At 41.5% G+C, this 18,426-nt stretch overlaps 1 protein-coding gene across 1 annotated transcript in view; it reads left to right on the top strand.

The window, feature by feature from the left end:
- The window catches only part of PARK2 (parkin RBR E3 ubiquitin protein ligase), a 1,426,764-nt gene that overhangs the window by 565,066 nt on the left and 843,272 nt on the right, over positions 1-18,426 (top strand). The window contains exon 5 of the mRNA XM_006882824.1: positions 5,994-6,077. Within this exon, the coding sequence (XP_006882886.1) occupies positions 5,994-6,077 (84 nt within the window). The remainder of the gene's footprint in view (positions 1-5,993; positions 6,078-18,426) is intronic.

The following is an 18,426-nucleotide window of genomic DNA, read 5'->3' as shown; positions in this document are numbered from 1 at the left end:
CCGACCCAGTTCACTCTTCTCTTTGAAAAGTAAAAGAAATATTCTTTCATTGTTATACAATCCCTCCCCCCAAGTTGACTCCACTATGCAGCCTTTGTTCTGGACTCCTGTCATGACAATAATACCTAATCATATATCCCTTTTAAACAGTTCTCTCCCTCATCTGTTTCAAGGCAGTGTACATCATTTACCCCATCTTTCTCAGTCTCTCCCCAGCCCCAATGTCAATCCCATTCTACAACAGTGGCACTATGCAGTATTTGTCCTGTTGTGACTAAGATATTTCACTCAGCATAATGTCCTCCAGGGAGCTGTGACCTTCTGAAACCAGACCACATAGCTTGTCTTCAGAGGCACTCCTCTTGTTGTTGTTCTTTGCCATTGAGTCAGAACTGACCCATAACTGAGCCTTCGGCAGGTTTTCAAAATCAAAACATCGCACAGGAGGAGACTGCCCATTGTTCTCCCATGGAGCAGCTGGTGAATTCAAACCGTGTACCTTTACGATGGCAACCCAGCCTCTTGCCACTAGGCCACTAGAGCTTTCCAACTTTTCGCTTGTTTTCACGTGCTTAGCTGTTCATCTCACTCACATTGGAGTCCTCTAACCTAGGGAACTCGTCTTCCAGAGCTAGACTGAAAAATACTCCGTCGTTATCTGTAGCTTTTTCCCTGGATCGTTTTCAGAATATTCAATATTCCGTGGATTGTCCGAAGAACAAATATATCTGGGCATGTGTATAGCCGAAATGCTCCTTAGATGTGAGGAAGAAGAAATATCTTCTGAAACGCTCTGGACGTGTTATCTTAAGACGCCAGTTCCCCGAGAAGAATGTCATGCTTGTTCAGGTAGAAAGTCAGAGAATAAACCCCCCAAAATCAACGAAGATTCTCAACGAGATGAAGGACCCTGCAATAATGAATGCAAACATTGTAGCTACTGTGTGGCTTTCTCAGCACCAGCAGTGCTGCCTTCTGTGACGGCCTAGTGCTCAGAAGCTGTGCTGCAGCCCCAAAGGTGCACAGTTCAGACCCACTAGCTGTTCCACGAGAGGATGGACAGTTCCTGTCCTGAATGATTTACTGCCTCTGAAAATTATCTGGAGGGCCAGTTCTGGCTCGATCGTACAAAACAACACAAATGCACGTTGTTGTCACGTGCCATCAAGTTGCCCATGACTCGTAGCATCCCTATGCGGAATAGCTCTGAACCCGGTCCTAGCCTGAGCCAGTCCTGCACTCTCTGACACACCTAACCGGGTTACTCTCAATTCATCTCCTCCAGGCTCTTGTTCTTTTGCACTGTCCCTTCCAAGCTTCCAAGCATGATGTCCTTCTCCAAGAGCTGGTCCCTCCTGGTAACATGTCCAAAATAGATGAGACAAAGTTTGTTCTCTTGGCAGCCCAAAGATGAATGTTCAGCACTCTTCTCCAGCATCACAACTCAAAGGCATCAATGCTGCTTCTGTCATCCTTAGTCATTATCCAACTCTCTGATGCCCAGCAAGTAATTGCAAAGACCGTGGCTTGTATCAGGTGCACCTTATTTTCTCAATTGACATCATTGCTCTTTAATACTCTGAAGAGGTGCCTGAGAACATATTTTTTCAATACAGTTTGTGTTTTGATTTGATCTGACTGCTGGTGCTTGATGTTAGACCCACACAAGATGAAATTGTTAATCTCAGTCTCTTTCCTTTCTGTCATGATGTTGCCAGTTTGTTCAGTGGTAAGAATATTTGCCTTCTTGATATTGAACTTCAATCCATATTGAAGACTGCAATCCTTGACCTTCTGCTACAAAGCTTTAGGCCTTCCTGAGTTTCAGCAAGCAAATTGTGTCATTTGCATAACACAGATTTTTGATGAATATTCTTCCAATCCTAATGCCACATTCCTCCTTATAAAGTCCATCCCTCTGAATAATCTTTTCTACATATGAATTGAAAAAGTGTGGAAATAGGGCACATGCATCCCTGATGCACTCCTTTTATTATTATTATTATTATTATTATTATTATTATTATTATTATTATTATTATTATTATGCTGGGCAGTGTTTTCTTGCCCTCCTCTAGTGACTGCCTCCTGGTCCAAGTATAGATTACAAGAATTTTCAAAATTACATCATCTTCCAAGTCTATCTTCATATGGAAGCTTCTCTGAAACGTGACTGCCATGACCTTTTTTTTATTGATAGCGACTTTTTAAAATTTTATTGTTTACTTGGGGTTTTTAAATAATTTTATTTTATATGGGTTCAATTACAAAGCTTGGAATTCAGAATAAAGAAGTTCTTGAATTCAGAATACCTGTGGCACAGCTTGTATCCACACAGCATCACGCAAGCCACCGTGGTTTTATGTTCTAATAGAGCCCTGGTAGTTCATTTATTTACTTCACCTGGTAGTTAATTTGTTTACTTCACCTTTATTTCAATAAATTTGTTACTTTGAGCGGGTGATCAGAAGCACATTGTAAAAAGCAAACACATGGGGCTTTCTGATAAAAATCAGTAGCCTGCAAAGTTGATAGCTTATCTCGCCCCTTCTCTGCTCCATGGCCCCACTTTGGTCGTTCTGTTCCTAACGTATTTACCTCTACTTCCGTATTACCCAGGCGGAATAATGCATTCGGCTGCCTGCCATCATTGAAATCTGTCCATTTCCAAATGACTGAGTCTCAAGTTGAAGTGCAGAGAAATATATACATTGTTATGATTATAATGAGATTGTCAATCTAAGCTCCACATTTAGAAAGAGTGTGGTCTTCTTCACAGGGGATGTGAGCTTCCTGAGGCGTCCTCATCCTTTGTGTGGCTAGGAGGCCAGTCCTTAGATAGCTGACCTCATTTCACTGTATCGGGATCCTCAGGACCTCTTCTTACTTCCAGCTTCCAACTCTACTTAACTTGATCAACTCCAAAGATTTTTTCTTGTGGTTTTACCCACATGAAGATTCACTGAGAGAAGAGCACAGAGAGGAAACATTAAGATGAACAAGAGATGAGACAGATGCTTGGAGGAGGCCAAGGACAAGTTTTCCAGCGTCCCCTGCCAGCGGAATCACATGAAATTAGAGCCAAGCATCTCCCCTGCCTTTGAGTCGATTGCAACTGACTTCTACCCAGCGGGATAGAGTAGGGCTTCCACGCGGGACTTCCATGGCTGTGATGTTTACGGAAGCAGACTGTATCCATGTCTTCTCCCCCACAGCAGCAGGGGCTTCCAACTACAGCCTTTCAGCTGCCAGCTCTCAGCCGTATCCACTGAGAAACGTCATCTCCAGCGTCACTCGAAGAGCCAACTACAGCCCTTGAGTTACTTTAGACTCACAGTTGCATCCAGCGGGTTTTCTGAGGCTTTAGTTCAGAATGGGGGGAGACTGTCTCCTCCTTCTTCCTCCTAACCACTGGGGGAGGGAACCACCAGACACTTGGGTCTTTGGTGAGCAGCACATACCCTACAGATGGCTCCAAGAGCTCACGAGGGTTACACAGAGCAAGCTCAATTCCTCCACAAACACGTGAGGTGTGGTCTACCCCAGAGGCTTAGTGGAGAGCCATGCTGTTAGGTTCCATCGAGTTGAGACAGCACTTAGCAACCTTATGAACCCCAGGTCTGACCACTGTCCCACCCTGTTCCATCCTCACAATCTGACACAGTCAAGCCCATTGCTACAGTCACTGTGTTAATCCACCTGATTGAGGGTCTTCCTCTCCTTCACTGTCCCTCCACCTTCCCAAGCAAGATGTCCTTTTCCAAGAAATAATCTCTCCTTGCAACATGTTCATAGTATGTAAGATGAAGCTGTATCATCTTTGCCTCCAAGGATCATTCTGTCTACACCTTCTCCAAGCTATCTCTGTTCATTTGGTGGTCCATGGAATCATCAAAACTTTTATCCAATGGCACAATTCAAAGGTATCAATTCTTCTAACATCCTTAGTCATTGTACAGTTCTCAGAGGCACAGCAAGTGACTGAAAACACCATGGCTTAATCAGGTACACCTTAGTCCTCAAATTGACATCATTGCTCCTCAACAATTTGTAGAGGTCCCTGCCTATAGACTTTCCCAGTGTCCTCTATCTCCTGATCTCCTGTCTGGAGAGTCATAGTCCAGTGTTTCACTGAGTCTGGTCATGCAGGCACTGTCCTACCAGCAAATGGAAAATTTAAGATTCACAGAAGGAAAGCAAATATAGGTGATGTTAGCATGAACACATTACTGGCGTAATCTCATCCTTGGACACCATCAGGTCAGACATGATGCATACAGACCTTCTGACAACAGATCAAAACTCTGCTGGATCCCGCCTTTTCCTCACACTCTTCATTGTCTGAATTTAACTGTTGTCTTTATGTCAATCTGTCTTGGCAAAGGTTTTCCTCTTTTTCCACAACTACTCTTCCAAGCAGGATGTCCTTATCGAGGGGCCAGCCCATCCTGATAACATGCCCAATGTATAAGACTTAGTCTTGCCACCTCGCACGTGTTCCAGGACTGCTGTGTTGGTTGGCAGTCCGTAGGAAAGCCAATGCATTTGGCAACTTCACAGTTTAAAGGCATCGTTTCTTCTCCATCTTCCTTCATTTTCAACATTCATGTGAATATGGTTGTTGTTGTTGTTGTTATGTACCGTCGAGTCGCCTGCGACTCATACAACAGCCCTAAACTCCGCTCTGTCCTGTGCCAATCGCACTGTCTCTGACACTCCCATCCCAATTATCCCAGTCACTGAATCAATCCACCTCATAGAGGGCCTTCCTCTCCTGCGCCGTCCCTCCACCCTCCCAAGCATGATGTCCCTCTCCAAGGACCGGTCTCTCCTCACTACATGTCCAAAGTAAGTTAGACGGAGCCTCAGAATCCTTGCCTCCAAGGAGCCACCCGGTTTAACTCTCTCCAGGACAAATGTATTTGTTTTCCTAGCAGTCCATGGTATTCTCAGTACTCTTCTCCAGCACCACAGCTCAAAGGCATCAGTTCTCCTTCTATCCTCCTTGGTCATTGTCCAACTCTCTGATGCATAACAGGTGATTGCGAAGACTGTGGCCTGTATCAGATGCACCTTAGTCTCCAGAGAGACACCACTGCTCTTCAGCACTTTGGAGAGGTCCCTAACAGCAGACTTTCCCATGGCAATGCGCCTTTTAATTTCCTGGCTGCTGGTGCCAAGACTGTTGACTATGGAGCCAAGCAAACTAAAGCTGTGTACAATCTCAATCTCTTTACCATCCATCCTGATGCTGCCGATTGGTCCAGTGGTGAGAATCTTTGTCTTCTTGACATTGAGCCTCAATCCATATTGTAGGCTGCAGTCCTTGACACTCTGCAGCAGGTGCTTCAGGTCCTCCTCAGTTTCAGCAAGCAGGGTTGTGTCATCCGCATAACGCAGATTGTTGATAAATCGTCCACCAATCCTGACCCCACATTTCTCCTCATAGAGCCCAGGAGTAAATTAAAATATCACTGCTTGGGCCAGGCACACCTTAGTCTTTTCACTGACTTCTTTGCTCTTTAGTTCCATAAAGAAGTCTTTGCACCCAATTTAGCAATTGAAATAGTTCTTCTATTTCCTGACTAGTGCTGTGGTGGGTGTTGGTTGTGGATCCTATTACAAAGAAACCCTTCACAGCATCAATATTTATTCTTTTTTTTGTCATGTTGGTCTATTTGTGAGGAGTTTTGTTTTCTCTGTGTTAAATGGATAGTGTAAACAGCACACACAACCGTTATCAGCCAGGAAGGGGTCCCGGGTGGCAGCAGATGCCCTCCTGCAGGCAGGGTTGTGTGGAGACAGTGGCACCACCCTTGCTGTGCTGGCTCTTCTGTTCATTCCCTCCTTTCCTTATCAAGTTGGGACTTCGGGTTGGATGAACTGCAGATTTCAAGTCCTTGGAGTCTCTAGAAAATGTGTTAGGGTTTAAAATTTCTGCTGCAATTGGTGTGTCTAAGTCTTATCTTCCGCTCCCCCCTTTTTCTTTAAAGGGCCCTTCTTGCTGGGAAGATGTCTTAATTCCAAATCGGATGAATGGTGAATGCCAGTCTTCAGACTGTCCTGGGACTAAAGCTGTAAGTACCCACTCAAACATATGTGTCTAGGCAGACAGAGAGATGTTTGTTCACATGTGTGTGCATGGACTGTTCCTCTGTTACCTCACTTTTGACCTCTCTTCCTGTGTGACAGCTTCAGGTTGTCACTTTCCTCGCCACTATGAAGTCATGGATGACAATATTGGAACATGCGCCCAGGTACCCTGGATTTCAAAGAGGAGAGTATAAAATTGTTGAGCTGCTAACGAGACAGTCAGTGGTTCAAATCCACTAACTCTGTACCAGAGGAATATAGGCCATGTCCTCCCATAAAAGATCACCCTCTGAAACCACTGAATGGGCGTGAGTCAGAACCAACTCTGAGAAGATGGGTTCCCTTTCTGTAAGTGGTAACACTATACACATATATTCCACTTAACTTAAAATTTGCATTTTCTTTTTCCACTATTTCTCAAGTAAGAAAGATGAACATTCTCCTCCCATGCAATTACAGCTTTCAAAAACTTTTTGGAGGTTCAGTTATAAGTTGGTTCTGGCTTAATGGAAATGCAAGTTAAGACCTTTCTCCCCCAGCTTGCTGACATCATAGTTGGTTACTGAGTTTGGCAGTGTGACTTGGATAGTACTGTTTGATCTCCTCTCTCATTGATCAACTCTTTTTGCAAACATCTACCTTCAGTTTAGTGCTGAACATATTCATGAAAGAAGTCTGAAAATATTTTGTAAATATGTATTCTCTCACTCATACATGTACAACCTTGTTTTAATTTTTTATCATTGCAACTTTTACCTATGAAATTTCTGGATTTCTCAAATCTAATTGTGTGTGAGATATATATAATCTCCTGAGCTGTAGATTCTGTTTCATTGTGAACACAAATGTCAGTATTCATTCACAAACTGTCACAGCCAGTTGGCAGTTAATAGGTAAGAAACAAAGTCTACACAAGCCACAGACTCAGTGTTTGAAGTAGAATCACGAGAGCTGCGTTCTCTCCAATCCATGGGATTTTAAAAAAATAACAGGACAGCAGTCAGCCACAGTGAAATGATCATTCTCCATCAGAGTAGAGCTGGGAGCCAAAGGCGGACTGATGTGGATGTGAAGCTGTCACATATCAAGAGCCAAAGAAATTCTGAAGAAAAGTAAAAATGCTATGTGTCTCACAGATACTGAAGGGTAATGCAGGCTCGCCAATGTCCTTCACTCCGCTCTATCTAGCAAATGGGATGACTTTAGAGTGTGTATGTTTTATAGGGTTAAGATCTTAACTATAATTGCATGAATGTGCATGTGCAGAGATACCCCATATGTTATAATGTACTTGCTGTGATTTTATATCCTTCGTGTGTGTGTGTCTGTATGGATGTGTGTTAGATGCTGTCAGTAGGTAATGACTCAGTGCACCTGCGTACAGCAGAACTAAACACGTCCTCACCCTGCTTCATCTCCACAATAGTTGTTAACAATAGCTGTTAATATGCTTGTGCCCATTGTTGTGGCCACTGTGTCAGTCCCTTTCAATGTATTCTAGTCTCTAATGTGTATATAAACAACAGACAGCACAAGAGAGGAAGACCCCAGATGAGACGGATTGACACAGTAACTGGGGTATCTGTCTCAGAGTCAGTGAGACTGGCTCAGGACAGGACAGGCTTCAGTGCTGTTGTACATAGGGTCGCTATGAGCCACAGGTGAGTCAACGGCACATGACAACAACAACATGCATATGAGATGATTGAAAAGACCATGTTTTGTGTAGGGGAATCTTAGTCTTCAAAGAAATTTATAGAAGCATGCATATGTGTGCGTGCATGTGTGTGTGGTGTGTGTGTGTGCGTGTGCGCACGTGTGTGTGTGTGTGTGTGTGTGTGTGTTTACCCATCCAACCATCTAGCCTTGCATTGTCTGGTCTATGTAACATTTCACATCTTTAGAGACCTGCGAGTCCTTTGAAAGTCCAGTTCCATACTTGACAGTCAGACTGTCCTTCTACCCCTGGGTGGTAGTGGAGAGGTTTTTCTCCTAACAGAATACACAGTTCTATATTTCCTAAGGATTTTGTTTCCTTTGAGAAAAGGCAGACCTAGTATTAGGTGGGTTGAGAATCATAGCCTTGGCGTGTTTGTTTGATTTAAATAGGCATTGTTTAGAACACATTCATGATAAACTATATAACCTTACAAAATGTTTTCAGTTAACATAAAATAAAATACTAGGAGGCTGATGTGTGAAGTGTTGGATTCCAGAAGGGGGGATATTTTGTGTTGGTTGAAGGTCAGGTGTGGACTGGTTGTTTTTTTATTTCATTCACAAGTGTGTGTGAACTGACTGGATTCGCTGGATTTAGCTAACAGTGGGCTGTGGGTGGGAAGCTGCTTGTTTAGAGTCAGTAGGACCTGGTGGAGGGCTTTGGTACTTAAAAGTCAGTTGGTGTTAATTATGTTTGGGATGAACATTCTGCCAAGTGGTACAGCACTGGTCTGTCAGTTCGCTGTACTGAGATAACTTGGGGTTGCTGTGATGCTGAACATTGTGTCACTGGTGTGCTAAATTCCATAATAGTTACTCATGGTGGCTAGTATTTGGTGGAGCTCCAGGTTAGGACAGGCTTGGAAGCAGGAGTGAAATTCACTTCCTGAACAGCATGACTCTGGAAACACTCTGAACTCAGAGAAAGGACAATACAGAATAGGGTTCAGGTCTTTTGTTCATAGGGTCATTATGAGTCTTGCTCAACTTGATACTTAACAACAACAAATAACATACATTTTAATATGATGCTATGTATTTTAATATAACGGTGGTGATAAAAACCTATTAAGGAGGTGGGACATGCTGCTATTTAAGATTAAGCAGGACTCCAGAGAGGTCACTGTGTTCTGAGGCAACTTTAGGGGCAAAACTAAACCTTGTTGGCTAGAACTTTATGCCAGAAGCCCACAGAGGAAAAGATTGGGACATTGTAGAGTCTTTTCAGATGTATAGTGCGGTCATTGAATGTTCTTTAGCTCAACCATAGACAAGAATGGTAGGCATTTTTGCCTGGTCTGTTCCTTAATGTAGGTATATAGGGAACATTCTGCACATAAATTTGTAAGCACTGAGTAATTTTTACCTAAATTAGGAGATTCATTTTACTTTCAAGGCAAATAGAAGTATTGGCAGCATCAGTATGAATGGTGAAGAGACTGAGATAGTTAACAGTTTTAGTTTACTTGGCTCCATAGTCAACACCCTTGGTAACAGCAGCCAGGAAATCAATAGATGAATTGCATTGGCAAAGTCAGCTGTCAGTTACCTCTCCAGAGTACTGAAGAGCAATGACATTAGGCTGGAGACTAATGTGCACCTGATCTGGGCTATAGTCTTCACAGTTGTGTGCTATGAATCGGAGAGCTGGACAGTGACTTGTGATGATAAGAAAGAGAATTGATGCCTTTGAGCTGTGGTGCTGGAGAAGTGTGTTGAATATATCATGGACTGCTAGGAGAGCAAACCTGTTTGTCCTGGAGAAGGTGAAGCTGGGCTGCTCCTTGGAGTCAAGAATTCTGAAGCTTCATCTGACATATTTTGGACATGTTGCAAGTAGTTACCGGTCCTTGGAGAGGGACATCATGTTTGGGAGAGTGGAAGGACAGCACAGGTGAGGAAGACCCTCGATGAGAAGGACTGATTCAGTGATTGGGGTAGTGGGAGTGAATGTGTCGGAGACAATGAGGTTGACACAGGATAGTGCAAGGTTTAGGACTCTTGTACATAGGGTTGCTATGAGTCACTGGGGAACATAAAAATAACAACAACATCAACAACAATTAGTGTAGAAGTTTGGTTAACATGGTCATGAGTAACAGATATAGATCTGAAATGAAGCCAGGTTTTTTTCAGAGTCCAGGACTTTGAGAGCAATCCCCACTTAATTCCTGCAGAGAATGTTTCAGGAAGCAGAGGGACCCATCAGATATCACACAGAACAGATACCCACAACTGCCACCGTGAATGGGAGCCAGTGGAGTTCACACTGGAGGAGGCAGGGAATGAAAACTATCCGGGAGAGAAATTCATAGGGCTGATGTGCTTTAAACAGAAAAAGGAATACATCAACTGATTTTAAAAAAAATGATCACTCTCCAAAATCTCCAAGTAGATTTAAAGAGTAAATGTATGCATACAAGCTCAGATGTACACATATGGAATTTCTAGGATCAAAAATGACAGCAAATTGTGAAATTTATCTGGGAGATTTTACAGTAGAGAAGACACAGGTGAAAAAATCTTAGAAATTTGATCTTAAACTATTTTTAAAAATGGAGATTAAAGAGGCAAAAAACATTGCACACGAAATGAGAATTGTAAAAATATTTGGCTTCGAGAAGAAATAATAGTAGAAAGACACTTCATTTCAAAACACATTTGTAATAGTTCAATATTTAATCATGGTTTAGAACATTGGGTTACTGAGCTATCTGTAACAAAACAAAGACCTCATAAACATCATTGTTTGATACACCAATCAGTTAAAAGAACTAAATAGAGGCATCCAGCCAAAGTCAGTGTAAAACATATTAATAGTTAAAGAAGAATTTACCACCTTAAATGTTTATTTTAATAAAAAATAAGGATGAGATTAATTATTTAAATGCACAGAGGCTGACACTTGATGGAGTCACTGTGTTTTTCTGGGTTTGCAAGTTTTCTACCTTTGACAGGATGTAGTCTTACCACTTTTTCTCTCATTAGAAAACTGTGTTTCAGTAAAGATATTATCTGTTGTTGCAATATGAGCTGAGGTGTATTCTGTATTTCTATTAGGTGTACACACAGAGATCCTAACATACCAGAAGGCCTTCTCTCAAATCCTTATTCCAGCATTTCCTGATCAGACTATTTGAGAGTGAATTTTTCCAGATAATCTTATCCTTGCTGTGGACAACTGGGCTCTGACCAGCTCTTCAGTATATGGGGTGACCCGTATACACCAAATAGCACAAAACAGTCATAAAACATCTCCAAAGTGCGTTTCCGAATGGATCATTATGAGCCATAGAGTTGCGCAGAATTTTTAAAAGCAAACCTTCCAACCTTGTTCCTTAGTCTCTCTTAGCCTGGAAATTATACAGAAGCCTAGCCAGTGTCTTGGCTTGAGTGTATTAGTGGGAACTGAACTTCATGTGCTCTTTTCTGTGACATTGGAGACTTTGTTACTGATCTTCCAAAACCCCACCTTCCTCCTCATATCTGAAACTTAGAAAGAAGGGGTTAAGGAGAAAGAAAGAAATTTCAAATCACCCAATAAAATTAGTAAATGACTGAAGTCATTTTATGCATTTTGCATGGTAATGGAGTCCGTTTTCTTGCTTTAGGAGTGGCATGCATATTTTTTTTCAAACTGATATTTACCTCAAACCCCATATGAAATGTTCTAATTTTCATTTCACTTTATTTCATTTTAATGGTATTCAGACTTATTTACAAATAGTTGTTTCCTCTTATCAGAAATAGTTCAATAAGATCTTATAATACAGCTTCTTTATTTGAGGTGAAATTAGATGCTAAAAATTATCCCCTGAATGAGATTAAATCACGTAATTATTGAAACTCAGTATAATAAATGGAGAGTTTTGCAACTTACTCGACATGCAATTTCTTTTCTTCATGTCCCATAGTTGTGCTCAGTATATGTCAGCTGGAACATTAGTTTGAATAAAAGTTAATATTTATAATCTGTATTTCTGATTGCATCTTCTCAGGAGATGTTGATGAAAACAAAATTAAGAGTAAATAAGAGTCCACTGCTATGCAGCAATTTTGATTTATATATAGATCATTTACATATATTATGTCTCGAAGTTTCTTATTCATGCCCTGTCCTAAAGCTTCCATCTTCACTGGGGGATGTGCGTCTTTGGTCTTTTTTCATTATTGTCCTCATGTGAATCTCACAGGATTTCTTGGGATGATTTTCTGGTATAAATTAAAAAGATAATTAATTTCCATTATCTCATAATAAAGGAAAAGGAGGATTTTTGGATTTTGCTTTTTTTTTTTTTTCAGGATGTCTCTCTCTCTATCTCCTGCATGTATTTTCTTTTTATTAATTTAGTTTGATTATTTTTCATTTCAATGAACATCTACAGAGATTTTGGAATTCCATTCATTCATTGTTGCACCCTTCTCCCCGCACAAACCCCTCCCCCCTCCCCCTGCCCCCCCCCATTTGCTCCTCTCCTTGAAAAGCAAAAGAAAAACTCCCTCATTGGTACACAATCCCCCCCGCACCACCCCCTACCCCCAAATATAATCCACTCTGCAACCCTCATTGCATACTCCTACTATAAAAATAATGCCCTAAAATATAATACTTTTAGACTATTCTCTCCCCCATAGACTTCAATGCCGTAAACATATTTCATCCAGTTTTTCTCAGTCTTTCCCCCATCCCAATGCTAGCCTCATTCTACAACAGTGGCACCATATAGCATTTGTCCCTTTGTGACTGAGATACCTCACTCAGCATAATGTCGTCCAGGGTCACCCATTGTTTCTAAAGAAAAGAGGTAATACTAGTTAAATATCCCCAAGACAGCCACAGAGTAAAGTCAAAGGAGTGAGGGCTGCACATTCTGTTAAACAAGCTTTGATAGAAGACAGATGTGACCAGAGTTGGGGCCATTCCCAAATATGTAGCTGTAGAACCTATTCTTTGTGTTCGTTGCAGTTATTATTATTCAGTCAAGGACACCCCAGCCCATAGTAACTAAACCCCGCCCATTCCTGCACCATCCCCACCATTTGTACTTGAACTCATTGTTGTACCCATTGTGTCAATCTGTCTTGTTGAGAGGCTTCCCATTTTCATGGATCTTCCACTTTTCCAAGCATGATGTCTTTCTCCTGGGTCCTCCTGATCACATGCCCAAAATACGTGAGGAGAAGTTCTCACTCTCCTGGCTTCTAGAAAGCCTTCTGGCAGCACGTCCCCCAAGAAGAAGTTCTCCCAGAGCCTCCACCAGGTCCGAAGGCAGCAGCGCCCTGCCTTGCGTGGGCGGAGAATGGAATCAAATGAGAAAGAACCCACTTCCATCCTCTCCACTGGGCCATTTGTCCTGAAGGAAATGTTCTTTCTGCCCTTTCTCTGTCCTCTGAAGTCATCCTTTCTTAATTCTAGATAAAATGAAGTTTCGAAAGCTTTGAAGTCAAACTCGCACTGTGATTGAATGATGTCCAAGTGTGACAAAATGGGCTCTGTTTTCTGACATGCAATTTGGGTGAAAAACTAGAAACTCCTTATAGCATTTTTCAAAATCCCATCAAGTATTCAGACGTAAAGACAGCTCATTTCTACCCAGTTTGGAGAGCTTGATGCCAAAGTTTCCTGGTGTGTTTTGAATTATTAAGGAAAGAAAAAATAGATGGATACCTTTATTATACAATTTAACGGAACTTTTGCAAAGTTAAACAAAGACCCACTTTTATTTAAACTTGAAAATACATTATTCTACTAGGGAAAAAAATTGTCAGGTTATAGAGTGATTTGGAAAGCAAGGAGCTCTGGTCGCTTAGAGCATAAAGTGTGTGCTGGTAACAGAAAAGCCATTGATCCATTCCGGCAGAAACTCCTTAGAAGAAGGGAGAATAGTCTGCTCTTAAAAAGATTTACCACACTTAGGTTGTTTCCAGCTCTTTGCTATTGTGAACAAAGCCACGATAAACATGGGTGTGCATATATCTGCTTGGGTGGCAGTTATGGATAGAAATGTTGTGGTATATTCACACAATAGAAAACTGTGCAGCACTAAAAAACAAGGAACTCATGAAATATTATTCAAAATGGGTCACCCTGGAGGACATTATGCTGAGTGAAATATCTCAGATGACACAAAAGGATGAATACTGCATAGTGTCACTGTTGTTAAACGGGACTGATGTAGGGATTAGGGGGAGACTCAGAATGATGGGATAAATTATGTATACTGCATTGAAACAGATAAGAAAGAACTGTTTAAAAAGGATATATGATAACATATTATTGTCGTGACAGGAGTCCAGAATGAAGGCTGCATGGTGGAGTGGTTTTGGGGGGGCACGGATTGTAAAACAATGAAAGAATTTTTCTTTTACTTTTCAAAGAGAAGAATGAACTGGAGGGGATGGGTGGGCAGGGAGAAAAGTGCAACAATAATTGAATGGAAATCCAAAATCTCTGTAAATTTTCATTAAAATTAATAATTTAATTTTTTTTTTTAAAAAAAAAAGGTTTAGCACTTTGGAGACCCAATGGGAGGAGTCAGGATTGATGCCACAGTCATGAATAGAGAGTTAGATTGTTTTAAGGACCTTGTGATAGTTCCTAGGACACTGTAATGCTAATCAGAAGGCCATACCTCTTCAGTGGCTTAAATCCACCAGTGGTTCCTATGGCAACCTCCTCCCATACTGTTTAGAGCCTTGCAACCCAATAGTTGGTTAGCTAGAAGTCACTTCTGATTCAAATACAGTAAGAGTGAGAGGAAGAGGGGTCTTTGTAGGAAGCTCTGGTGGTGTATCCTTGGTGAGGTTCACTGCTTACCCTAAGACTGAGAGTCTCTAGTGGGTCAAATCGACCAGGTGCTTGAGAGAAGGATGGGCAGTACCCACCCATTGCAGTTGATGGAGTTTGTCGTGTGTGCTGTTGAGTTAGAACCAACCCAAAGCTGACTCTCCAGTGGGTTTTCAGAGGCAGTAAATCACATGGCAAGAAATTGCCCACCTTTTCCTCACAATACAGCTGCTGGATTAGAACTATGTACCTTTGAGTAGGTAGCACAATTCCTTACCACTTAGCCACCAAAAGTCCCTATTAATGGCAATGTATTGTTGTTGTTATGTGCCATCGAGTCGCCTGCGACTCATAGCGACCCTATGTACAACGGCCCTAAACTCCGCTCTGTCCTGTGCCAATCGCACTGTCTCTGACACTCCCATCCCAATTATCCCAGTCACTGAATCAATCCACCTCATAGAGGGCCTTCCCCTCTTGCGCTGTCCCTCCACCCTCCCAAGCATGATGTCCTTCTCCAAGGACCGGTCTCTCCTCACAACATGTCCAAAGTATGTTAGACAGAGCTTCAGAATCCTTGCCTCCAAGGAGCCACCCGGTTTAACCCTTTCCAGGATGAACCTGTTTATTTTCCTAGCAGTCCATGGTATTCTCAATACTCCAGCACCACATCTCAAAGGCATCAATTCTCCTTCTATCCTCCTTGGTCATTGCCCAAATCTCTGATGCATAACAAGTGATTGCGAAGACCATGGCCTGTATCAGACGCATCTTAGTCTCCAGAGTACAACACGTTAAAGTATAGTCTTGGAAATTCAATGGAAGGTCTCTAGGATTCAGAAGTCACTCTGGGGCAGCGATTGGTGGATGTTTTGGAGGAACCAAAGTCCTGCCTCAATTCACTTAAAGTTTCTTTCTCTGTGACTTAAAAATTCCCTTTTCTCATGGGTCATTTCATGGCTTGGTAGAAAATGAAGATATTAGTCATTACTGCCTGTTACAGGGTATTTGGAAATAAAAAAATAACAAACCCTGTAGGGACAGGAAACCAGGCATCTGAAATCAGTGTGTATCTGCATATACTCAATAACTGGTATTCACATTGAAGTCACACAAGTACAGCGTTGCATTTATTTTGTGATGTCATGTATTAGCCACAATTTAGTGTTTATTATATGTTTTTAAAATAATTGAAAATTGTTCTTTTGACTGCATTCCACAAATTTCTACATGAGTAGTGAAGCTCCTCCTTTTGTATCATTTATATCTCTAATAACAACAGCACAGCACCCACAGTTTTTCTGTCATTTTCAAATCATAGCAACCCTCTAGCATCAGCTTTTGAGACTAAATTTTCATGTGAGGAGATTTCTCATCTTTACCTCACAGATCATCTGGTGGACTTGAACTACTGACCTTTTGGTTAACAGCTAAAGTAGTTAGCACTTAACTAACAGAACTTCTTCTATCTCATTTGATGTGTGTGCATATATAACACACATACCTGCGCTTAGATACTAAGAGAAATTTTCACTCATTATCCCTAGAGTCTTCAAAAGTGTTACTTCTTCATTTTCTGATTTTTTTCATAACTTTATTCCAAAGGCAGAAATATTAGAAAAAATTTGAATTTAAAATTCTATTAAGGTTCTGTTAAAGAACCCCAAATAACAATCAAAAAAAACAAGACAAATAAGCAAAAAGTCCTAAGGAAATGTATTAGGATTAATTAGGAAGATGGTACTCTTCTAGACCGCTAGCTTTTTGATTAGGTGAGAAGAAATACTGCTCTACCAGAAAATATAGCATTTGGCATAGAGAGAATTTGAAATAGATTTAGAGATGAAATTCTGAGAACTGGAGCAAAGAAAGATGACATATCCTTGTAAACATCACAGAAGCTTTCAATTGGGCTGGTGGATGAGACCTAGTGGGAAAAGCAGGGCTTAGGCGCTGAAGGTCACTCTGCGATGGCCCTAAGTAGATACACAGGAGGCTAATGGAGTGGGGAGAATTGAGGAAAGATGAGAGTGTAATGGGGCAGGGCGATGAAGGCTGCTTCTCACGAGGAAATCGCCCTTCTGATCCTTCAAGCAGGTGATTGATGACTTCTTAGACCAATACTTCATCTTCCCATGATGCTGGTCATTAAGAAGCCATCATTGCCTTATTCTGGTCAGGGTAGCTCTACAAAGGAGATCAGGGGCCATGATAAAATTCCGTTTTTAAGTTACATGTTGGAAAAAGAACTTGGGAACAGATTACCCAATTTCAGATTCAGAATGAAGAACTCAAGCGTGCAGAGAGTCAACTCAAAAATCCTGAGGATTTCATGTGATAATTGACTCAAACATGTAAGTAAATTTTTTCAGATTAATATTGTTTAATTTTAACAACTTTACTGTAAGTAATCCGTAGAAATTATACAGCAGTTATTTTAAAGTCCCCAATCGTCCTTTTTTTAAAAAATAATATATTGGCTTGCTTACACAGTTAGTACACATTGCGTTTTACACAATTCTTTGTTCACATTGAGTCTCATACAGTAGAATGTTTTAACTCCTGCTGCTTCAAAGTAAAAGTGGTCGAGGGTCCTCATAGCTGAATTTCATCAAGTGAGTAATTGCTATTGCTCTTATTATTCTGAGTTCTTGACTATAAGCTCAGTCATGATCATCTTGAATTAATGCTTCATAAAATGAAGCACAAAACTTTGTTTATAGACTTGTTGCTGTTGATCTGTACCTTTGAGTAGGATGAAACCTATGGCTGATCCTCGGTGGGTTTTCAGACGCAGTTAATCACATGTGAGGAGACTGCCCAGCCTTCTTCTCCGGAGCAGCTGGTGGATTTGAACCTTGTGTCTTCGGGATTGAAGTGCAACTTTTTGCCACTAGGCCACCAGAGCTCCCTGTTGTTTATAGATAGACAGTTGTTGTTGTTGTTGTTGTTATTGAGTTGGGACCACAGAGTTGGGACCCAGACCCATAACTGACCCTCCAGTGGGTTTTCAGAGGCAGTTAATCGCAGGGGAGGAGATGCCCAGCCTTCTCCTGTGGCAGGGAAATATTCTTCAAATATATTTTCTCTTTGCATTGAAAGCAATAGAGTTTATTTTCATAAATTCACTGTGTTAGTTGCTGTGTAGCAATTTTTCTTCCAAAGCTAAGAGTCCAGTTACAGAGGCAAGATTATAGTTCAGTACAGTGTGTGAAAAAAATTACTACACATCCTTTCCAGGAGACACACCATAGGGACGTGGGCAGAAGTGTGAATATGCCAGTACCCGCTCTCAGGCTGGAGAGAATTTCAAGGTGAGGTCAGACAAGTAGGCAAATTATGATTTTACTATGAGTTTAAATTTGGTAAGAGTTTTAACCCATTGTTGTTGTTACGTGCCATCGAGTCGCTTACAACTCATAGCAACCCTATGTACAATACCTCTAGACACTCTTCTATCCTGTGCCAACCTAGCCATCTTAAGCACACTTATTCCCACCACTCTAGTCACAGAATCGATCCATTTCATCGAGGGTCTTCCTCTCCTTCGCCACCCCTCCACTCTCCCAAGCATGATGTTCCTCTCCAAGGATCAGTCCCTCCTTGCAACATGCCCAAAATATGTCAGACGAAGCTTCAGAATCCTTGACTCCAGGAAACATTCTGGCTTCAACCTCTCCAGGACAAACCTGTTTGTTCCCCTAGCAGTCCATGGTATATTCAACACTTCTCCAGCACCACAGCTCAAAGGCATCAATTCTCTTTCCATCATCCCTATTCACTGTCCAACTCTCTGATGCATAGCACGTAAATAGCCCAGATCAGAC

The sequence above is a fragment of the Elephantulus edwardii genome, unplaced genomic scaffold (assembly GCF_000299155.1).
Source record: "Elephantulus edwardii isolate Elephantulus edwardi_28Jun2011 unplaced genomic scaffold, EleEdw1.0 scaffold00024, whole genome shotgun sequence".
NCBI classification, from domain to species: domain Eukaryota; kingdom Metazoa; phylum Chordata; class Mammalia; order Macroscelidea; family Macroscelididae; genus Elephantulus; species Elephantulus edwardii.
This window is presented reverse-complemented; position numbering and strand designations above follow the sequence as displayed.